The following is a 24,229-nucleotide window of genomic DNA, read 5'->3' on the forward strand; positions in this document are numbered from 1 at the left end:
GGTGGCAGCACCTCTTCCCTCCCTCCTCCTGGCTTCTCTCCGCCCTGCCTAGAGGAGGAAGGGGGCTGGGCTTTGTTGGTGCCAGCAGCAGCAGCAGCAGCACTCAAGCAGCTGCCATTTTAAGCAGCCCTCTCTGGAGCCCTTTTGCATGCCGCTCATCGTCCCGCCTCCAGCCCCTGCCGCTCGCAGGACACAGGAGCCACGGTTGGCTGAGTGCCCCTCTCAAGCAGCCACCATTTAAAGCAGCCCCTCTCTGGAGCCCTTTCACGCGCTGCTCATCGTCCCTCCACTGCCACCGCCACCAGCCCCTGCCGCTCGCAAGACCCAGTTAAGCAGCCACTGGGGCTCATGGTGCTCTTGCACCTTTCTTTCTTTTTCAAAATATAGTCCACCCCCCCCCCCACACACACACAAGGTCTGAGGGACAGTGGACTGGCCCCCTGCTGAAAAAGTTTGCTGACCCCTGTCTTATACATCTCTGCAGTCTGCAGAAGAGTTCATCCTGCAAGTTCTGAAGATCTCAGCAGCCTGCTCCGCTGTAACTCAGAGCAGAGCTCTTAGTGTGGCTGCCCCTGCGCTGTGGAACAACATTGCTGTCAAGATATTATCTGTAGTTTCTGAAAGCAATTTTTGTCCCAACTGGCTTTCCCAGCTAGATAAATGGGTCTACCGCAAGTGTCCACTTGTCAGGGTTTTAGTCTTATTTCAAAAGCTTTGCTTTTGTGCTTTTAACTCTTTATAATTATCTGATGTATAAATCACATTGAGATGCTGCTTTAGAAGGTGATTAATAATTCAACAATAATAGTGAATTGTATTATCAGAGCAATCCTTAATTCAGGAGAACCTGGAACTGATCACAGATCATGCAACACCTTCTAAACAAACTGCCTTCAGCATATCCGGCATATTCAAGGAGAAGCCAAAATAGTCGCTGCTGAAATGCTTGAGAAAGCACTATTGCCAAGTCAATTACTCTTCTCATTCAGACATCTCAACTTGGTCATCTGTACCGGATGGAAGATGAATCCATTCCAAATGAACTTCTAACCAGAGAACATGCAGATGTTCAAAAGCCATCGAATCAAACAAAGATCAGGTTTTAAGGATGTTTGCAAGTTAAGAGGAGCCTAAGGCTGAAACGGAACATTGTAAGCTGGGAAATTTCAGCTGGCAACGGGCTATGTAGAAGGTCAAAATGCAGCAGACAGAAAAGAATAGAAAGAGAGGAAAGAGAGAATAAAGGAAAGGTCTACTGTGAAGTCTTTCCTTACCATACCTTCAAGGTACATAAATGCCTTGAAGATACGATGTCCAGTATCTGTGTCCAAGTTAACTGTGCATAGGTCAGTGCCATAAATATATTTCCCTTATCGGGGAAGAGCCATAACTCAGTAGTAGAGTATTGGCTTTGCGAGCGGAAGGAGCCAGGTTCAATCCCTGGTGTCTCCAGGCAGAATTGGTAACGTCCCCTTTCTGAAATCCTGGATTGCCACTGTGGGCAGTATAGACAATACTGAGGTGTATGAACCAAGAGCTCCTATATTCCATAGTCCTCATGCAAGTCACAAAAACGTAATTTGTTGTTCAAGTGTCATCCGGAGACAGCCTTGGTGAAAGAGGACAGTGGTGCTGAGTTTGATGCTTTAGAACTGTCTCAATGTATGTTCCTCTACAAAGTTAGTAGAGCCAGGTAGTTTTCATCTGAGCTTCAGAAGAACTGTATCTTTACAGTATGCAGAACACAATCCAACATTCTCAGTTTAAGTCTCTGAAAACTGTTTTGTTGCAGTGAAGACTTTAGCAGAAGTAAGGGTTCATTACCATTTGCTTGTGTAAGCAGAAGAGATTATTTGGCTGTCAGCATCAAAACCTCTGAAGCCCATGGGACATATATCTTTAGAGGATTGTTTATTTTATTCCAGATTCCTGCACAGTTTATTATTTCTTTGACTGTATGTCTAACCTCATGTTCCAGCACAAATGCATATTTAACATTCAGATCCACCCTTTGTATTTGGGAGAAAACACATCTCAAACCACTGTATCTGGATATGATGGGGCATTCAGAGCAATGGATCATCTGTGTGTACACACTTTGGCATCCTTCTAAACGAAGTAGCATCATTTTAAACAACCATCCAGCCATGAAGTTCAAGGGAAACTCTGTTAATGTGATGGACACCATTTCCCTGTAGGAAAACACATTACTAACAACCAGAACTACTGCAACTATGACTCTGGCAAACACAGATGATCCACTGCTCTGAATGCCCTTCCATATCTAGAGACAGCGACCTGAGATATGTTTTCTCTTAAATGTAAAGGATGGATCTAAAGGTTAAATATGCAGTTATGCTGGAACATGAGATTAGACATACCGCCAAAGTATTCTGCAATGTGTGACGGGAAGCACACATGACCCAGTGTGTGGCAGTTTTTTGGGGGGAGGGGGGAAGCAAATTCCATGCTAGGGATCATTAGGAAAGGAACTGAACATTTCAACCATGTTCCTGTTACAGATGTGCCCCCCTGCCCCATGTTTAGGTGGAAACAACAGATTTTATGGGGACAGGCCAGCAGGCATGGATCTGCTCTTCCCCTTCAGGTGAGTATAATCATTCTGAGATCTACTGAGATCTTATAATGTTGTTGAGAAAAGTCAAAAGTGCGAAACTGGTATCAAAAGTGCAAAGATCCTAGTTGGACAGTTCAGTCAATAGTTCATGAGATTCTTAATCTCAGGGTCATAGGTTTGAGCCCCATGTTGGGCAAAAAAAACAAACAAACACCTGCATTGCAGGGGGTTGGACTAGGTGACCCTAATGGTCCCTTACAACAACTCTACAGTTCTGTGGTTCTATAAATCTAGCTTCAACAGATTTACCTCAAGTCATAGAATAAGACTTTGGCTTAGAACCATTTTTTTAAATCTTTTTTTTTTGCAGTCCTATTACTGTTAGAAATGAAATACAGTCTTGAAAGTGTGGTCATGCTCAAAGGCTTGACTTAAGATCCCCCCCCCCAAAAAAAACCTACTGATGCTACATGTTAGGAGTAAAAAGAGAATAAAATGCAAGATGATTCAGTGACCTGATGTAAGCCTTACTATAAATGGCAGCCGAGTTTCTATTTTTGGAGTCTCACACTCTAAGGAGATACGTTTCCTGCCTCTCTAAGCCTGAACCCTCAAACAATTTACACTTGACTGGTCTCTGTTCAGTCACCTGGAACTGGTCCAGAGTTAAGCGGTTTCAGGTCTGCAGCCCTTTTATGCAAATAAATGAGGTGGGAAAGCAGCTATTTCTGGCCACTGTAAGGAGAGACAAACAGGATTTCCGAAGTAGGCCAGGCCATGCACATGCAAAAGCAGTCAACATCTGGGCACAATATTGGGTTCTACATACAACAGAAGCCAGCAGTGTATCTTATGGCAAGAGTACACAACAGGAAAACAATTCTGTATTCTTGTTTCATCAGTGGCATTGCAAATCTATGAGGTAGCCACATTTGGAATACTGTGTACAATTCTAGTTTCTCCATCTAAAAAAAAAGTATAGCATAGAGCTGTAAACAGGCAACCAAGATTGGAGCATCTTTCCTAGGAGTGGAAAGTGACTGTGGTTGTGGAGTTTCTTCTACAAGTTCCAAAGATCTTAGAAGCTCACTCTACAGTAACTTGGAGCAGGAATGCCCATTTTCTGTGAAATAGCATTCCTGTTGAAATATGACAGGCACCCACTATCTGCACTTTCCAGAAACAATTGAAGACATCTTAGTTCTGACAGGCTTTCCCAGCTGGATAACTGGGTCTTTACCATGAGTGTCCACTTGTTGGAATTTTGGTCTTATTTTCAATGTTATTTTCTTTCTTTTTTGTACTTTTGAGTATTTAACTGTGTTTAATTATTTTATACATTGTATGTAAATTGCCTCAAGACAGTGATTAATACATCAATGTGTGTGTGTGTGTGTGTGTGTGTGTGTATACATACATACATACATACATACAGGTGAAAACCCCAAAGTTGAAATTGTTAATTTGGGGTTCTCATCAGCTGTACACCATAATCATCACAATTATAACAAATAAAGGCTTGACATATCTCACTTTGCATGTCATGAGTCTATCTCATATATTAAACTCCAGTAGCTAATGAAAACAATTGCTTATACACACACACACAGTGTTATTATCTAATAACACCAGAATTTACAGGGTCATTCAATGAAAATGGACTGGTAGTAGATTCAGGACAGATGAAATGCAGCACTTCTTCACAAAGAATATATTAATCAAATTTATGGAATTCACAGGCACAAGATGAAGAGATGGTCACTAGCTTAGATAAATTTAAGGAAGGTTTAGACCAATTCATGGAGTGTGGAACCATCAATTAGTCACCAGGATGGAGGGATAGGATGCTTCTAGTTACTGTATCCTAGGGAGCAACTGTCTTTATGTTCTTCATTGCTGAAATCTGGAAGGATCTAGTTGTCCATTTTGGGAAAGAGAATACTGGATCTTTGGTCTGTTCTTGTAGGGCCCCTTTGACATTTTTATCATGCTGTGGGTTCACCTTGATTTTACAAGTCAGCAAAGTATAACTTACAATCAGTAACCATGTCGGATCACTCTCACTGGAGTCTAGAAGGGATATGCCATGGCCTGACATGGAAAACCTTTCCTCATTGTGTTGGGCAGGATCCATAAAGAGTTGAAGAAGGTTGAACTTGAATTACATGATCTTGCTGTCTTATGATTCAACCTTACTGACCTTTACTAGGACAAGAATGGCAGGTTTCTTTGTACATTTATTATGCAATTAGGAGCTACTGCCCCTGTTCACTTCACTCAACATAAGCCATCCAACCCTTTTGCCACCCCACGCCTTCCCTCAAACCTGGCCAGCTCCACTACCTCACCCATTCCCTCACATCTCCCTCTGCAGCTTAACCCACCCTCCACTCACAGCTTACTCCAACCCTCAACCCTTTTGAAATGAGATGCTTGTTAAACCTCACTCCAGCTATGTTGAATGGGGGTGGGGTGGGGACTTCACAGAGTAGTTCGTCAAATGGCATTGTGAAACCCCTCCTTCCATTAAACAACTTGACTAGGCTGCTTTCTACCCTGTCATTATGCTGGAGTTGGCATGGCTGTTTATGCAGCGTGATGACAGCCTTATATTTTTATGCATATAGGAAAAAATGTTCTGTACATTATTCAAGTGTTTTTCCTTTTATTGAAGTCATCATATATCAAACATGAGTACACCATATATATATATATATATATATATATATATATATATATATATATATATATATATACACACTTCTGTACTGAATGCAATGCAATCTGTTTAGAAATGGTTGATACTGTGGAATAGTTTACACTTTCTTTAATATAAACTTAAATAGCAATGAAAAGAAAACATTTATTGCTATAATACATAACAAGGGAGATTTGTTCCCCTTGAAATCAGATTTATAAGTTTGATTACAGAGGTTTTAGCATTTGATTATAATCACACACACATATACACACATTGGTATAATTTATTGACAGTGAAAGAAGTTCAGGAAGCAGTAAGTGACATATCTGTATACTAGCACTCAAAACAGCTGATAACCATATATGCAAGAGCAATCAAATGTAGGCCTACTCAAAATTAAGTCCCGTTAACTTCAAAGGGACTTGCAGGTAAGTGTGCATAGGATTGCAGTCTAAGTGAAATGCTTGGCCTTTTAGTATCTGATTAACCTGTGCCTTTCAGGAAATGGTTAATTCTGAACAGAGCTTTACTTAAAATGATGCAGCAATGCAGTGAAAAAGGATGTCCCACATTTTAGGAAACTTTGGCCACTTTATACATTTTTCAGCTGGTAAAAGAGCATGGCTCTCAGCCTTAATCTCAGGCTCGTGGGTTGGAGCCCCATGTTGGGCAAAAGATTTCTGTATTGCAGGGGGTTGGATTAGATTACCCTTGCGCTCCCTTCCAACTCTATGATTCTATGATCCTGCTTAAGCTTTCTAATTTGGGATGAAAAAATCAGTATGACATTCTGATTCATGGATGGCTTCCATGCCTTCAAAAATTGAGGTTGTGCCATCATGTTATGCTTCCTCTCTTTCCTTAATTCTTTTGATGACACATATTCACAATAACACGTGCTTCTTATATCACATGAGATAAGAAGTAGGAAACTGTAGGAAGTTGAGAAGTCAGAGCAGTAAGCATGAGAAAAAAGAAATTCAATTTTCAGACAGGTATGTCAAGAATAATTTCAGGGAGCTGTACAAATGAAGAGGAACATTTACATGTCTGAGATGGAGGGAGAGAAGGACAGAGGACAGATATCTTACTATGTAGACTTGCTTGGACCCAGAGTGTGGCAGAAAAAAAGGTTTCTAAAAGGAAAAATTCCTCCTAGCTTAGTTTCAGAATTGGTCAGAATTTTACCATCCTGACAAGAATTTTACTCTCTTTGTTAATTGCCAGGACTGAAGGATGCAAAGGCAGGAAAAAAAATCCAGCCAAGCCATTTTTGGTGTCAGTGCGAATGCATAAAGTATCACAGTGTGCACATGGGGTCCAGATCTGTAGCACATTCTGTATGCATGCAACGTGAACACTGTGCACTACAAATGCATTCTGAGCTACCGTGTGAAAATCCACCGCATAACAAAAAGCACATTGAGGTATGGTGCTGGAAGAATTAAGTTTAGGAATAGTTTGTCAACTTTGTTTCTGCTATACATTTAAAAATACTACTATAGTAATAATGGGCTGTAAATGGAATTTAAGAAAAGGTACACTGCATGGCTTGCAGTGCGCAGTTACTGAGATTGAACATGTTTTCGCTTCCCCCGCTCATGAACCAAACAGCCTTCTCCCCATCAAATGAATGGTGGCCTATAGTGTCATTCCAGGATACTCCTTAGGTGGTACTGTAGCATCTGTGAGGCCCCCTAGGCAGAATGAGGATGAGAGGCTAGACACCAATTTCACTTGCACCTAGGTAGGCATTCTCTTTGCAATGTATTCCGTGTGCATGTTTTAATCTAGCAGTAGGGAATGTGGCATAGCTCACCTGGCTTCCCAATGCCAAGCACCATTGCTAGTTACCAAGAAAGAGATGAGGTGGTAGAGAGCTTGGTGTGGTGCGGGCATGGCAATGGAAGCATTGAATTGGTTCTTTCAGGCATGCACCACAATCCTTGCTGTTCCCCCATCCTCCTTGGTGCCAGCAGTGGCACTTGGGTGTTGAGAAGCCTGGTGAACAACACTTCCCCACCCACCCACCACTAGTTGGTACAACTTGGTTAAGCAACTCTATGTAACCCGAATATATTTCAAGAAAGAGCAGTGCTACATGTTATGCTGTTCATATAGCAAGCAGCTCAGTTCCGCTTGTTTTGAATGCTGTCCCTCCAGAAGTGATTCCTAAAGACTGGGAAGTCGAGAGAAGTGTCTAGGGAAGTAGGGGGCCCTTATCAGACTCGCCTTGGTAAAGCAGCTGTTTGCAAGAGGAAAAGAAATATTAGGTGCCTGGGCTTTTCCCCTTTCATCGTTATTTGAGGTGTCACTAATACGGGCCGCTCCTACTTCTCACCCTTCCAAACTGCCACTGACTTAATATATTTTTACATAGAATAAAAATTAAATTAGTATGTGATATCCCCCTTTTTTGGTAATTTTAATACTGGCTTTCAGGTGTTAACAAGCTAAAGTGCTGTCATGTTTCCTTTTTTTGAATGTTCAGTTTATACAGAACTCATCCTGAAAATGCAAGAAAGCACAGCTTAGTCTACTCCTGTTGGTGTCCCTAAGAAATTTGCTTTTCCATCTTCAGCGTCTTTCTTTTGAAACCAGGGCTTTGAATTTGTTCCTTGAAGGTAAGCATCAAGAAAGTAACAGATCCCGGGAATATCACTTGGAAAGTTGGAAGGAAGTTCCTGCCTTGAACGAGGAGTAAATACAAATCCTGGATAATCTTTTAGTAACCTGCAAGAAAAATTGAAATGTGGTTAAATATAATATATAACCTTTAAATAATGGTGATCAATATTATCAAAACAAATTCATATTTGTTGCTTTTTTGTGTGGGAGGGTGACAGTTTCATTCTGAACTAACCACTGCAATGCAAAGATCTGGATAATTTCTTCTCAAGTTTCTAATATATGCATATATCCGTCTCTGATATTGAAGAGAATCACATTGTGCTGCGATCCCTAATTTTTTATGCACGATGGTGTGCTGTATCTGCCATCAATACAAACAAATTGCTAGTTATATAGGCTTCCCATCTGAACAAGTTTTTACTGGAATCAAATGGTATCTGCTTGTTTTTAATTGTTGTACACGCTTTTTTAAAACAATGTTTTTCATAGAATAATAGAATTGGAAGGGACCAACAGAGGGTCATCTAGTCCAACCCCCTGCAATGCAGGAATCTCAACCACATGGTCCCCCATCCAATTTGAAATCATAACTGACCCTGCTTAGCTTTTCAAATGTGCCAGGTATACGTATCTGCAATTGTTTAACTATTCTTATATCTGGAATTGGTTTATGTAAGTTTTTATCGTACTGCAAATCATACAACTGTTAATAAATGCAGTAAATGATAGTAATGAGACTCTATTATTTGTTATTGTTTTGCTTGTTGGTTACAGAAAAAAATGTCTCAAAGTGACTTACAATTTAAAAGGAAAATGCAAAAAGCATACAATACCAAATTAAAATACATCACTGTTTGATAATTTTATTCAACCTTCCATAACGTTCAGGTTTATCCATTCCTGACAGTGGTTCTCTTGCTAAGCATTGCACAAAGCCAACAAGCACAAAATCCAAATACAAACAGTCTCTTCCAACCTGTCCCCCCACCACTTGCATAGTATAAGAACTTTGCATAGTAAACTACTGTACCTATAGGTTGTTGGGCTGACATTTATTTTCCTAGGAACGCTGCACGACTCAAACTTGTTGGCAAGTGTTACGTTGTTTCCAAATAGGCAATACCGCGGCATTTTAACACCAACGACGCCAGCAAAGACTGAGCCGGAATGCAGACCTATGCGCATCTTTTGAAAACAAAAGAAGATATATAATATTGTTTGATTGTTACACTTGGCAAAAATCAAACTATCAAAGACACAGTAAGTTTTATTAGCTCGTTTGCAATCATTGTGGATTATGACCAAAATATGAGCAGTGCAATTTGGAGAGCAGTAGTCAGATGGTACTTCTTTTGATGCTTACTCTGCATAACCATTAGTCTAAACAAAGCATGTTTGTGCAGAGATGTCTGAGTGCAGTCCAACAGGCACGGTTGATGCAGAACGTTAGTTTTTGTTTTGTTCTTTTCCAGCAAACCTTGTTGGGACAAATGGAGCTGGTCTTCTGTGGACCATTTTCTGAGAAATGAGTCCATTAACCTCTAGCTTAGGAACTTGTGGGAGATTGTGTTTCCCTGACAGGAGGGCTAAAGGTAGCCAGAGACTGAATAATAGAATCACAGAATTGTAGAGTTTCAAGGGACCCCAAGGGTCCTATGGTGCAACTCTCTACAATGCAGGAATTACAGCTAAAGGATCCTTGGCAGGTGGCTGTCCAATTTCTGTTTTAAAATGTCCAATGAAGGAGGGTCCACCACCTTCTGAGGTAGCCCATTGCACTATCAAACACCACCTAAATGACCTTCACTTTCAAATGGTATTACTTAAAGCAGCTACAATGTGGCTGTACGTGTATAGATGTCTTAAGATACAGTGAGGAGTAAAAATATGGAAAGAAGCCCAAGGTGGCAAAGTGAGGGGTAAAAATACTCCTCTTCAATAGGAAGCAGATTTAGATCTTGCTAAAGGCACTAGTTTCCAGATGGGGATAAGGAAAGCAGAGAAGGTCACATAATTTGTGAATTCAAAATAATTCACAATAAAGGTGTACAGAAGACAATCCTTTCCTTTTCATTTTTCCTTTTGCAAATCTAGCTGTAATAAGTGTCAGATTTATGCACTGAACTGTTTGAAACGGGAAAGCTGATTTGCATGAAATCAAAGGCAACCAACACCTGCACAGTGGCATCAACAGATAACTGAAATATGTGCATTAATTTAGCACTCTAGCTCCAAGTAAGCACTAGCGTCAAAGCATCCTTTGCATGAATTTCAAGTGGAAAAAGGGACAAAATCAAGGTTCGTTTATTACAAAACTTATCAGAAGCTCAAAAAGTAATAAAAGATACCACTTTTCCTGAAAAAGGCTTTGGTATTTTGGTGAAAATTCTCCTTTCTCAAATTTTAAGACTATTTCAACAGTTCTATCATCTTGGCTTCCCCTCAGATCCAGCACTTACCTATTCTACAATTACATTTAAATGATAAATACTATGCAGCCAATTTATTCTTCCATGTCCAACAAAATACTTTGCAGCATGCTGCTTGTTTACAGCTAGAAAAATTAGTTATTTCTATTGTGTCCTCAAAAACAAACACCTCTCAAGAGTTACATGCACACTGTCTTTTCTTTGCAGTTTGTTCATAAACAAGGGCATATTGCATAGTAGAAATCATGTACAAAGCTACAATCAGAATACCATTACTGTTCAAGAAATAGTCTCCTAATTTACAGGTTGGTGTTGGCAATCACTTGAAAGTTCTTTACACAAGTCCAAAGGATCAAAAGAATGCCTGCATTGATTGATGGACGCATATTCAAATCACAGTTCAAACTTTTAGTAATATAATCAAACAAAATACTCTGAGATGCATACATGTTTTCCAGTTCCTAGCAGCCTGGAATCAATAGATAAATATGTAAATGTTTCTCTCAACTAGGATCCACCCACCTGCTACTGAAGTGATCAAGCCCAGAAAACAGAAGGCAGGTGTTACCCAGGAATTGGAGGGGTTGGTGCCTTTGGAATTTTAGAGAACTGGCAAAGCCAAGTGCCTCCCATATTATAGTGAAACCACAACCCAATTTAGGATTTGATGAGTTGCAAGGTACAATATCTCATGAGGCACGGACTGCTTTAAAAGGGGAAAACTCTGCATTTCTTCATGCTATGCCTAAAACTAGACAGATGCTTCATACTTAGTAGGCCACAAGAAAGCAAGAGATAAATAATAAAATTGTACAGTTGTAGAGTTGGAAGGAACCACGAGAACCATCTGCTCCAATTGCCTGCAATGCAGGAATATTTTGCCCAATGTGGCACTCGAACCCACGATCCTGAGATTAAGAGTTTCATACTCTCCCAACTGTGCTATCCACAGTGACATTAACGTGGTTTTATGGGCACCAAGGGGACTTTCCAGAGGAATGCTGATTAACAGTAATGAAAACTCAATTTAGGATATTAGTAGTTTGCTTTTGAGATAGCTTCTGAGATAGAATACAATTACACAGCAAGTGTCAAATATTGTAAGAGTTAACTATTATTAAGTGTGTTGAAAATATTAAGTGTAAACAACCTCTACTGATAGAGTCCAAGAGCTAAGCCCATATGCCAGCTGTTAGAGATAGATAACACATTAGTCACCACATCGAGCCCCTTTCTTGGAAAGTCTAACAATGTGGAATAGGACTGTGGAGTCTAAGGGCTAAATTCCCCAACAGCACTATCTATGACATGTACCGCTAGGTTGCATTGTGGAACTATAGTGGAATACAGTACAAGTTTAGTGCTCACTTCCATCCAATTTGCTTCCAGAAGAAACCCATTTGCAAATATAATGGACATGAACGCTAAACATGTGCTGTATTTGACTATAGTTCACTATATTCCACTATAGTTCTGGAAGTGGCTCTTATGTTGTCTGAAATCTCACAGTTAGGAAAGCATCAAGGAAATGGAATAAACTGCCATGTGAATGCAGCCTCAGGGTGGAAAACTGCCCTGCTGGGAAAAGGAGATAAAACAGAAAAGTAGAGGGGGTGTCAGCCTAGGATCAGGTCTGTGAGGGCTGATGAGACACCAGTGGAAACTCAAGTGGAAAAGAAGATTAATTCTAGCAGTCTGGGAAGAAAGATCGCCCTGAGATTCTGGCTAGACAAAGTGTCTTTGTGAGAAAGGCCATTGGTAACTGTACTGGAAGACAAGAACAGTGACTGCAAGATGAGCTTAGCACACCAGCAGTGCTCTCCTGATTTTTATTAATGTCCACTTGGTGATTCATGTTCACATGCTGCCTGGGCTGAAAATAAATCTTCCAAACATAATTTTTTTCCCTGCCAAGGCATATTTATCTTTTCTGCAGAATCTTGCAGCCAAAGAAAGTGGTGTGCAGTTCGGATCAATACTTAAAACTCAAATCCTTGGCCCCTTTGGGGCTCTCATTACTCTCTAAAAGTTGCCAGGTGATAATGCTGCCATAGAAACAGCAGCAGGAATAACTCCACACATTGGAATGACTTTCTTTAGCAACCCTGCCCCCTGACCTGACCAGTCCTTTTGGACAGAGGTAGCCAATAGTTTTAAGCACTTGACTTTACACAGTGACTTTAAGGACTGTGATTCCCCCAGCCCATAATTTCCTTCAGGCTGATTATCCTCTTCTTCTCTCAGTTCCATCTCCCCTGCCCTTTTCCCAAGCCACCTAACATTCCTTCAACTTCCTGTCTTGGTTCATTTCTTACTCTGCTCTTTTTCATTTTCTTCAGCCCCCTTGGTTTGGGGCAATCTGTGTCATAACTTCCCCACATCCTAGGACTCTTCCTTGTCCTTAGTCTGACCCTGTGTGAGGGTTTCCTTCTAGCCAAAGACAACTTTCTCTTTCTTCACAGAATCTGGATTTCAAACTGCTTTGTACTCTGAGCGACTGAACATTCAGTGGCAACACATCAGCTAAGCCAGTATCAAAGGTATCACCACCACAAATCAAGTATTTGTGGGGCAAATAGAAACTTTTGTGGGAAAGCAGCATGAGAGAAGGGTTAAAACCACCTTCTCCAGCCATCAAAAGAGCACCTCCTACCATACAAATACTATGAAACAAATTCTAAAATATAGGTGGTTTGATCATGGATCTCTCACATCACACCTAGTTTGGTCCCAATTCTGCACAGAAAAGCATAAATGAAGGTCATGAGGTAAATTAAATCACTGTGAAATCACTGTGAAAGAAAAGCATTTTAGGTAATACTTCACAAAAAAATGAAAGTAAGGAACATTTTTTTTTCTACCAGCTAGTATTTAAAATATCAGTAGTTTAGTGAATTTGAGATAACATGCTAACCTTGATGAGCTCTCCATGTGGAGACATCACGTCATTGGACAGCTCCATCATTTTCAAAGCCATCAATGCAATCTGAATAGCATGGGTCTCACTTTCCTTGTGCAAACCTCCAGCCACACAGTATGCATCTCCAATGGTTTCTACCTGAACATTAAAACAAATAACTTAGAACACAAGTAAAATCACATGAAGAAAACACTTGGAAGGGTTGTCCATAACTCTGTCCCCTCCAAAATGCACCCACCCACTTGAGATTCATATGAACTTGAGTTCTGATGTGGTAATTGCATGATTCAACTTGCCAGCTGCTGCAGCAGATTATTTTGAGCTGTAAAATCTTGTTTACTGTGGTGTTTCATTATGACAAAAATGTCAAAATATTTATCTTTCATCCACCTTCCATGAGGTTCTATCATCAGTCCTTGAGGCATTAACTCATAAATAGTGCCAATGAAGGCAGCAGATTTACTCCACACTAAATGCACCGAGGATTGCATTCTGAGGTATATAATTTGTTAAATGACTTATTGCAGACTAACACCATCCTCTATGTGTTGCATTATATCACTGAAATAACCTTACAAGCTTGATTCCCTTCTCTAGGAGGACAAATTGGTGCAATAAATTCTCTACCTTATAGACATCCAGCTCTCCACACTGGTAATCAAAGAGAGTGTAGAGCTCATTGAGCATTGTGATAACCTGCATAGGTGAACACTGGGAACAGATAGCAGTGAATCCTACGATGTCAGAGAAAAGCATTGTCACATTATTAAATTTCTTGGCCTGTACAACTTGTCCTTGCCACAGCTGCTGTGCAACCTCTCCAGGGAAAATAGAGCACAGAAGATCTACTGTCTTCTTTTTCTCCTCTTCAAGGGCTTGGTGTGCTTGCTCAAGAGTAGCCTTAAGTTTTCCTAGCCTTTTCTTCAGTCCATCTTGAGCTCTGGCTTGTTCTCCTATTAAAACAACATCCCTAAGTGCATTATGAATCGGAATATCTGAAAGATAGAGGCCACGTCCTGTAAAGTCTTCTAGTCTATCCACACAGGGGGATCCCAAGAACAAGATGGAACTGGACTCCAAGATGTAGATCATCTGTCCTTTAAGGTCCATAACCTGAAACAATGAAAGAAAGATGAGGTGATGCGAGACTTATGGAGCATTATGGAAGTTTATTAATGCAGTGATAGCCAAGTTATTCAGCCAGAGTACCAAACTCTCTCCAGACAACCTGCTTTGGGTTGGAAGCTTAATGATTATTATAAAATCACAAATCTCACACCTCTGAAGAGCTTTAGATAAATAGGGGCTGTCCCTCTACTAGGTGGAACTTAAAAACTATTGTTCCCACTGGGTAATTTGGTAAGGAGAGGCACCTCACATGCACAAATAGGGGTCAATAAGAGCTACAAAACTGAGAGTAGGGTCTGGATGCAGCTTACAGGCTAATCTACAGATTTTCTGGCAAGGGCCAACACGTTTAAAAGCTCTCCTGTGATTGTTTGCTTTTAAAAAAAACTTCCTTATTGAAATATATCTTAAGGTGGAGTTTTAACCTAGCTTTCTCCCTGACATGCTTGTTTTCCATGAGCAGGGTCTTTTTCTCATGAGGTAATGTTAAAACGTGCATTCCTTTCACCTGTAGTCCAAAGTGGTATGACCCCCCCCCAAAAAATGTAGCAAGTGGAGAATAGCTAACTTCAAACATGCATTCCATTGTTAATGGAAGCATTAACAAATAAATGCAAGAATTTTTTTATGCTTTCACTTTTGTGCTTTTGCTATGAAAGGAAACTTACATGAGGAGAAACTTCAAATTCAAAATTCCCAATGTCAAAGCCCCCCAGAATGGGAGGAGGAGTCATTCATAGTTATTCACTCATTACATCCAAAGCTACTATTGCATTTGCACACTTGAATTAGAGATGGGATGAAGAAATAAGAAATATAAATATGATAAACCTGTTCTTACCCCTGTTGACCTTTTAAGAGTGTTGTCCCCTCGTCTCACTCTTATAGTAAACTGCATGTTTAGCATTGTCATGATCCCACTAAATGTGGAGTTTATTTTAGGGGCCAGGATTTCAAACCACTCATCAAAGTTTGGCTTTGCTTGAAATTCTCTCCTGCTCAACAGTCTCCTTATTCCATTGCCAACTTGCAGAATAGCCATATCCTTGTCAAACATGCAATGAAACGGGAAAGTCTTGCAGAACATAGAAGCAGGAATCACAAGAGAAGACTGAGGTTTACACGGAGATAAAGATGGCTTTGCACTTTTGACTTGCACAGAGTACAACAAATATGGTTGGTTAATAAACTCAGCGCTATCTTTGCAGAAGCAAGGGGCCATCACCGTCACTTCAACCTCTGTTTCGTACAGAATGTGAGCTGCTGCTTTGATAATGCCGGACAGGATGAGGCTGGTTGTTTTCTTGGGAAAGAAATAGTACACGTTTAAGAAATCTGGGTCCTTTTCCAAGCACAGTATTGAGACTTCTTCAAGTCTACCCCTTTTTTCTGCTTCGTGGCAGTGAGCACTCTGTTTCAGGAGAGTACTAAAACTGTTCAAAAAGTCTTTAAGGGATCCCCCAACAACTCCTAGGATATGTCCATCTTCTTCATAGCATATTTTGAAAAGCTCTTCACCAAGCGATTCCTTCATAATGTTTACTGGAACTCCTGCAAAGTTAAAACATTTTATACCAGCATTCTTCTAAACAGTATGCCTTTGATTTTTGATTTTTTAAAAATCCTTCTCCGCTTCATTTTCTTTCACTCCAAACCTGTTTTCCACTATTAAACATCTTCAGACTAACAAAGACATTTCAGATCAGCTTCTGGAGGCATCTCCTCTCATTCTCGCAAAACCTTGTATGGTAGGAGCAAAGTACTTGTTGACTTTGCTTTGCAATTTTATTTTATTTTAAATATTTTAAACTTTTAATTGTTACATATTTAATTGTTTTATTGTATATCTTAATTTAGGAATTTTTATGTTAGGTATTTTAATTATGGATTTATTTTATAGCTGTAAGCTGTTTAGAAGTCATTTGGGTATATAAATGATATACAAGTTATAACAACAACTTTGCACATCTATTTGTTTTGAGCAAAAAATTGGTAACCATTTCTAATGGAGGACAATGAATAAGAGCCCTTCCAGATGGACAAAAAAGAAGTGGATTAGAGTTTACTAATATCTAAGAGCCAAACTAAGCATTTGGTAGCAAACATGGATTGAGGAGTCTGCATGCAGGTTCTAGAGGAGAAATGCCAAAATGTTCATGTATCACCTCATGACATAGAGATGACATTGCAGAAGACCTGTGTACTCCAATACTAAAGAAGAAGGAGTGTGCAGCTACCCATCCAAAAAAAGCAAAATAACAAAGCAAAAGGGTTCACCAAACAACTTGGGGAGGAAGGGAGATTTGTTTATATTTAATCACTTTAAGTATTATGGGGCTGCTTGAGAGAGTGCTCTCCTTCTAAGGGATGGAGAATTTATGACTCTCCAGATGTTGTTGGACTCCAGTTCCCATCAGTTCCAGGGCAGGGATGATGAGAGTTGGAGTTGAAGTATAAGAATATATTGAAGGCCATAGGTTTCCCATTCCTGAGCTATATAATTTAAATTTTTTATATAAATAATTAAAATGAAGCTTGTTTTTAAAGGCACATATACTCACTACTGCAATAGATGTGCTTGTGTGTAATAGACACAAAGCACTTAGTAAAGCAGAATGGATAACATTTTCTCAGCAACCAAGTAGTTTGAGTGAGTGCCTAGAAAATACAAATCCTCTGCAACACAGATATTTTTTTTAAACTAAGAAACAATTGCACTAGAAAATATCTGCTCGTATTGTCAACCTCCCACAGTAGCCAAAACCAGGTTGAACCAACACCATATAATGAAGACATCACTGTTAGCCCTGAAAGTAATTTATTCTCTCCTACTTTGTCCTCAAAATATGAACTGCATCACTATTGCTGGTCACAAATGTGAGTGGTGTGTGCAGAACTTATTCCACTTCAAATGTTTAATAAGCATTAACTAATTGCATTAAGTGGAATTGCTTGTCATAGATTTCTCATTACCTGATGCATTTGCATGGTCAGTGATTAGCTTTTCAAAGTCTTCTCTTTCCTCAGAATTCCTATAAATGATGCAAAACAGAATTTTAAAAACTACCTAATCCACAGTAAAAATTAACTTTCAGGTAATAAAACCTGAAAAAAATAAAACAACAGATAAGCAACCCAATTCACAGTTAATTTGAGAAAACTTTAGATTCCCAGTTACTCAAAAATTAAGTTACTCTTTCTTATCTGCTAACTAAGCAATTTTGCAGAAAAACAATTAAGCAAGCCAATGCTTTTGTGTTTCTTCTTCATACAACCTATTCTGTTCCTACACAACCACTAGCAAAAGAACTAGCATCTTTCTGTATTTTCACCACCACCACCAAGTAATTGGAAGCAAATCCTACACTTATGATTCACAGCTAAGTTAGCTTAAAATCATAGTGCCACTGTGTTCAAGTTCTACAAACTCAAGTTATTAAGAATGGAATTTTAGCTTCCAAGAGTGGCAGGATCAGAGACTAGGCAATACTGCTAACAAATTTTGCATCCTAGTCCAATCCCTGCTTTGACTTGAATTTTCTTTATAAAGATTCATGACACCTATGCAACACCCCACCTTTCTTAAGGGAAATATATAGCTGAATATATTATTAAATAAAAGTAAAAGCCAGCTACTTTTTAAAGCTATTAGTTCTCATGCCTAAGGACAACTTTGCAACTCCCATTTGCAGGAACAGGGAAACACAAAATGTCTCCACAATAGAGACAGGAAAACTCTAAAGGGAATACTGCTCAAAATTCAGTCTTGGTGCAATGACATACTGATAAAAGTTTCCAGTATCTTAATGTTAAATTATTGTTTGATACCTTAATACTCGAGACTGTGTTTGGCATTTATGGTACCTGATTTCACTAATATAGGGGTTTGTTATATAATCTGTGCAGTCATTACCATAAATGGGATCCAACTTCCTATTTGGTTTTTGCACTTGTTATTGGTTGCAAAAAGTTAACTTATTTAACTTACCTGGTTTCTTTTATTTTATTATTTGCTAGTGTCCTCTGAAATGCAAGATATAACCTTTCATACTGAAAGGAGAAAAGTCATATTAATTCAAATGTCAAGTTTAAGCATTCCATATATTAGCATTTCATATTAGAATGAGCTGCAAACCTTATACTAAAGGTAGAATGCAATTCTATCCAAAATTAGAACACACCTATTTGTAGATCATCGGAGTCGCCAACTTGTCCTGTCTACATTTTGGTGAAGTGTAATGTGACTGATGTTTTCAGGTGGCCAGCATTCTGTGCCAAAGCACCTGCCACTAGACTAGATATGGATCAGGGAGATCACATTGTAAGTTCCCATACTAACACAACAAGAAACTGTGGGTCCATTTATTTACTAAACAGCCCATTCCATTGATAAGATTCCCAGCTACAGATGTTACTCCCCAAATACTCTGTCCATATTCGCATGCCACTGTGGACAAATGAAGATGCAGTGCACTCATATCCACTGGATACACTTCATTACTCCTCAGCCCTTCCAACTCAGTGATTAATCATGGAGTGCTCTGATGAGTACACAGAAATTCCCAGTTGTATGTGCCTGTCCATTTATTTCAATGAAGGAAGGTGATCTGTGTCTGCATTGACTCAGTTAATTGAAATGAAGGATAGATGTCACGTAAGAAAATGGAACACATGGAAGCTTTCAGGACTGAAGTATTTCTTTGACAGAAAGATAATGCTGCAATTCCCTTCAGCTAACACACAATGAAGTTTGGTCAACTGTGTCTCAGGACTTATATATGTATCAGAATGCCCAAATTATACAATAATAGAGTTGGAGGGGACTGTGTAAGTCACCTAGTCCAATGCCCTGCTCAGTGCAGGAAATCCCCAATACAGGATTTAACTATTTATCTATCTAGCCTCCTAATGTGAGAGTCAGTATATATGAGCAGAATGCATATTGTGAAAATCACAGGATCTCCAAGCTTGGGCACATAATGTTTTATTGTCTTTCATTAACCTTGTTGTGTGACACACAGAACTTTGTAGACAGCAGTTTTATGGGAGGAAGAATGGAAGTATGACCATGCTGCCTCAAGAAAAAAAAACCTACACTGGTAATGAAGGCTGTGTTCTACATTTGAAATAAAAAGAACAACTGAATGAATGTTATACCTTATTAAAACAAGATGTAATTAATATTTATATCTAAACAGAAACAATATGTGCAGTGCTTTCCAACTCCTTATTTGAGTCTGGATTTACAATCTTCTTAAAAAACCAACCAACCAACGAATTAACAAACAAACAAAGCTCCACGTGAATTTGCTAGTATCTTGAATCTCATCAAATGCTATTTTGGGCCACACTATACACTCCCCATGATATTTGCACACAACCTTTCACTGACGTCAATGGAAGCAGCATGTGTTGATCCAAGGCACGATAGGCACCTTCTCAGTTTTTTGAGTTTTCCATGTGGAAACTGTGTACATCCAGTGAAGAGAGATAGTAACTTTTAAACAAATCTAAGACCATCTAAGGTAGGGGTGGAAAGAAAGCTGGTCACAATCTACTGGGAGATCTCTTGGTGCTTTGCAGTAGATCAACAATGGTTTCTGACTCAGTTATTTAATGATAGCAACAACTAAATGAATCCCTCTCTCTAATTTAGGATGCTGAAATAAACAAAGCTTGCTGGTAAATCCAGCAAGCTTGAAATCTCCCCACCCAGTTTTTATACATAGGCATATCCCCCCCCCCCCAATATAATGCAGTCAATGCCTGTGCAACAATCTGCACCTTTGAAAGCAATGTTGGGACATTTTCTCAGTCAACGTACCAGTTAAATGAACTGCAAGCCAAGTCTAGAGACAACAATGAAGGTTCTATGGTTATATCTGAATCCTATAATTTCAGTATATACATTAACATAAGGTAAAGGGACCCCTGACCGTTAGGTCCAGTCGCGGATGACTCTGGGGTTGCAGCGCTCATCTCACTTTACTGGCCGAGGGAGCCGGCGTACAGCTTCCAGGCCATGTGGCCAGCATGACTAAATCGCTTCTGGTGAACCAGAGCAGCGCACGGAAGCACCGTTTACCTTCCCGCTGGAGAGGTACCTATTTATCTACTTGCACTCGGATGTGCTTTCGAACTGCTAGGTTGACAGGAGCAGGGACCAAGCAACGGGAGCTCACCCTGTCATGGGGATTCGAACCACCACCTTCTGATCAGCAAGCCCTAGGCTCTGTGGTTTAGAGCACAGTGCCACCCGCGTCCCTAAAAACATTAACATTATGTAACATTAACAAAATGAGATGTCTCTTTTAGTATATATTTTACAGCACAATCCTATATATGTCCACTTAGAAATAAGTCTGATTGAGTTTACACGCAGGTAAATGAGCTTAAGCTTAAGCACCCTTAATTAAAAGAGAGCAGCATGAATATTATGCCTTACTCCTGGTAGGCAGTATACTTTGCATGTGGAAGACAACTTGCCCAATCTCTTTTTAAAGAACCCCATACAGTGGTGCAATGAAAAAGATCTATGCTTCAGTGAATCCAAAAAACTGATTATATTTGGGATAGACTGCATTGAAACAGATGAACCATTAGCCTGACTCAATGTTGGGAGGCTACTTCTCTCACTAAGGAATGCTTTTAGACATTGCTGCATTGCCCACTAAATTTGCTTCTTGTCACACTCTCCCATGGATTTATAAACTGTTTTTGAGTTATGGGTGCCTTTCCTACAACTACAATGGGGAGAGGACTAAAAAAAGCAGACATTCCGTAAAAAGCAGGGGCCAAGATGTGTAATAAAGAGCATGTAAAGATTTGGCATCCAATTAGCAAAATTGACCTTGCTCTTAATAGTGTGTTGGATTTCTGGACTGAAAGTTTGTGGTTATAATCCATAAGTTTTCATTTCCCCTTTCCAGTTTCCACAGCTATTATTATTATTATTATTATTATTATTATTATTATTATTATTATTGACCAACAATTCTCTATCCACACTATGGCTTTAGCAAGCATCATTCCTTCTACAGTGCTCAGTAGATGAGATGACAGACACCACCCCTCTTTTGTTCTCAGTGCAAGCCACACTTATCTGCACATCAATTTTTCAATATTATACCAATTTATATGTAGGTTGCTCCAACTGTTTTCCATTATAACTAGGTGGTTTCCAGTAGTTCTTTTCCATGCACCTTTTCCATCTCTACAATATATTTTGTTTTTTGAGATGTGGTCTAAAACATAACTCGGTGGTTGGCTGTGATAATGGAATTGCAATCCTGGGTTTTTCATTTGTTACCACAGCTGCTTCCCCATGCCTTCCTATTTTGTCATCAAAACATTAGGAAGCCAAGTGCAGCAGGCCAGTTGCAAAGATCCTTCCTCTTACCTCTTCCTTGCAGGATATGTTTGGTTGGGAAAGACCTATGTGATTGGGGCCACTCACATGGTTCCGAACTTTCACATGTTACTATGCTAGAATGGCAAGAAGCCCCAGAAAGCATCTCTCTCATCAATTCTGCAACAAATTCACTGCTATAATACATTAAGGTGTCCTGACATGGAATAAATCTGAGTAAACCTGCTCCATCTAGATGTTGCCGTGGTTCATCTGGCACAAAGTATTATCCACCCTTACTTTGCATAGGTTGCTAACCTCTGTAAATTTTGCTAAGTACCATAACTGCTAAATCAATGTGTGAGTAAACATTTCATATTTGAGTTGCTTTTAATCATCCTTCCTTTCCGTTCCGTAAACACAGAAGATGTAGTGAAATAAGATTAAATAAATGCAAAAGGTTTCAAATACAAGATTAGGCATAATTAGAAATGAAAACAGAACCTAACGTCAAGAACAGAGTTTGAAAAGGAGCATTCATCTAGTGAAAATAGTCTTGCTTTCAAAATTATTGCTTAAAAAGCATTCTTCTAAAACCTCCCTTAGAATGGTCTTTTAGACTACTTTCATCAAAGCATCATAATAATTTATACCTCAGGAGAGATGAGTTTGCAGATGCTCTCAGCTAAAGTGTGCAGATACACTCGGCTCCTGCTGGTTTTCCTTTGTGGAAGGTTCCCGTGCGCAGTCTTTTCTCTGCAAATTGGCAAAGCAGCCTTGGAACTATTTGGCACTTCTGCACATTCATCCTCATTTTCATCTGAAATCCCACTTTGGGTCAATAACGAAAAAGGGCACTCGCCAGTGATCTTCAGGTCTTTCAATTTGGTACAGAACATACTGCACAAGTCTCTGTTCACCAAAGTTGTGAATTTCTCTAGTTTGGACTGAACATGTCTGTTCTATTAACCGAAAGCAGAAGATGGCAGGAACAACTGTAGCTTTATATCCCTGCAACAGAAGATGAAACAGAAAAGAGAAGCACTGCAGTTGTACATTTGTTTAACTTGGTTCAACTTCAGAAACATAAGCTCCCTTAATTCAGCAGGCTCTGGCTTTGCAACACACAAGCATGACTTCACAGTTGACCTAATGTTCAATTACTTCATACAACACAGAGCCAAATGGTAGGTGTAATGTGTGAACTAGCCGCAAGAATACAGCCAGCCCAGTACTTTGAAAGGTTAGGACAATTACACAAAGAATTAAAAATCCACTAACCCACCTTCAACACCATATACTTCAAAATGGCATTTATGTCAAAAGGTAGAGGGTTACAGGTGGGTGTTGGTCTGCCATAGTCGAAACAAAATAGAAAATTCTTTCCAGTAGCACCTTAGAGACCAACTGAGTTTGTTCTTGGTATGAGCTTTCGTGTGCATGCACACTTCTTCAGATACATGCACACGGAAGCTCATACCAAGAACAAACTCAGTTGGTCTCTAAGGTGCTACTGGAAAGAATTTTCTATTTTGTTTTGAAAAGGTAGAGGGATTGCCATTTACTCTGATTCAATCCAGACAGTGGAATTTGCTACCAAGGAGTGTGGTGGAGTCTCCTTCTTTGGAGGTCTTTAAGCAGAGGCTTGACAGCCATCTGTCAGGAATGCTTTGATGGTGTTTCCTGTTTGGCAGGGGGTTGGACTAGATGGCCCTTGTGGTCTCTTCGAACTCTATGATTCTATGATTCTAATTTTTAAGAATGGGTTTTCATGGGGAAAACTCTGGAGAGAGAAAAAAGGAGGGACACTTGGACATGGAGCTTTAAAGTGCAGACCACGCCTGGAAAGAGCAGAGGAAAGGCAAGTGTGGATAAGCCCCAAAGGAAAACTACATTCACTCATGTATCTTTCCAGGATTCAGTCCAGTATCACTTGTCTTTTCAGTACAAAAAAGAGGGGAAGGTTAGATATAAGAAATATGGCCTTCCAGTACACCACTGAGAATTAGGTCCTCTTATTCTCCTCTGGTGGATGCATATTATTTCAAAAGAAATTCACCTGGGGATCAGCTGGATAAATTATAGCTTCTCCAAATTAATTGACACCATCCTAGCAGACTTTCACTGACCATAAAGACACTTCCAGACTTTGTGTTCTTTTGTGAGTGAATGACAGTGTGTGTAGCATGTCCAATGGGGACAGTACCAACCTCTGCAATGATTGCTGCTGGTGGGTGAATTAACTAGCAGCATCAACTAGCAAGGTCATTATGGTGCAATTACAGGGAGTAATGGCACTAAGGACTCAGCTATACAGCTGCAAATAAAATGTTTTAAATGTGTTGTGAAGTGCAATATACAAATGCATATTGGATGGCAACAGTGAGCTATGGAAATTCAATGTATTTTTCAAAACTTTTTTTAAAAAAGCACTTTCACAGAGTTTTTTATATGTGTGTAGATTCCACCTCTGTAACTAAAATAAGATAATATG

At 39.6% G+C, this 24,229-nt stretch overlaps 1 protein-coding gene across 1 annotated transcript; it reads right to left on the reverse strand.

Annotated features, from left to right (window-relative positions):
* Window positions 1-7,391: 7,391 nt before the first annotated feature.
* On the reverse strand, window positions 7,392-22,768 carry GUCY1A1 (guanylate cyclase 1 soluble subunit alpha 1). Its single transcript, XM_033159772.1, has 8 exons — window positions 22,389-22,768; window positions 18,376-18,437; window positions 17,361-17,419; window positions 15,229-15,938; window positions 13,887-14,372; window positions 13,254-13,397; window positions 8,941-9,095; window positions 7,392-8,012 (listed from the first exon to the last, which is right to left on the reverse strand). The coding sequence occupies exons 1-8, from the start codon at window positions 22,632-22,634 to the stop codon at window positions 7,811-7,813; spliced, it is 2,064 nt and encodes a 687-aa protein (XP_033015663.1). The 5' UTR covers window positions 22,635-22,768; the 3' UTR covers window positions 7,392-7,810.
* Window positions 22,769-24,229: the final 1,461 nt, after the last annotated feature.

This window comes from Lacerta agilis, chromosome 9 (assembly GCF_009819535.1).
Source record: "Lacerta agilis isolate rLacAgi1 chromosome 9, rLacAgi1.pri, whole genome shotgun sequence".
Taxonomy (NCBI): domain Eukaryota; kingdom Metazoa; phylum Chordata; class Lepidosauria; order Squamata; family Lacertidae; genus Lacerta; species Lacerta agilis.

What these genes read in the sequence shown, in the direction of transcription:
- GUCY1A1 (XM_033159772.1), bottom strand. Translation starts at nt 22,634, where the DNA reads ATGTTCTGTACCAAATTGAAAGACCTGAAGATCACTGGCGAGTGCCCT. An exon ending in GCAAACTCATCTCTCCTGAG is followed by an intron (nt 18,438 to 22,388) that starts GTATAAATTATT and finishes TTCTCCTTTCAG; the next exon opens with TATGAAAGGTTATATCTTGC. An exon ending in GAGAGCTGGATGTCTATAAG is followed by an intron (nt 13,398 to 13,886) that starts GTAGAGAATTTA and finishes TTTAATGTTCAG; the next exon opens with GTAGAAACCATTGGAGATGC.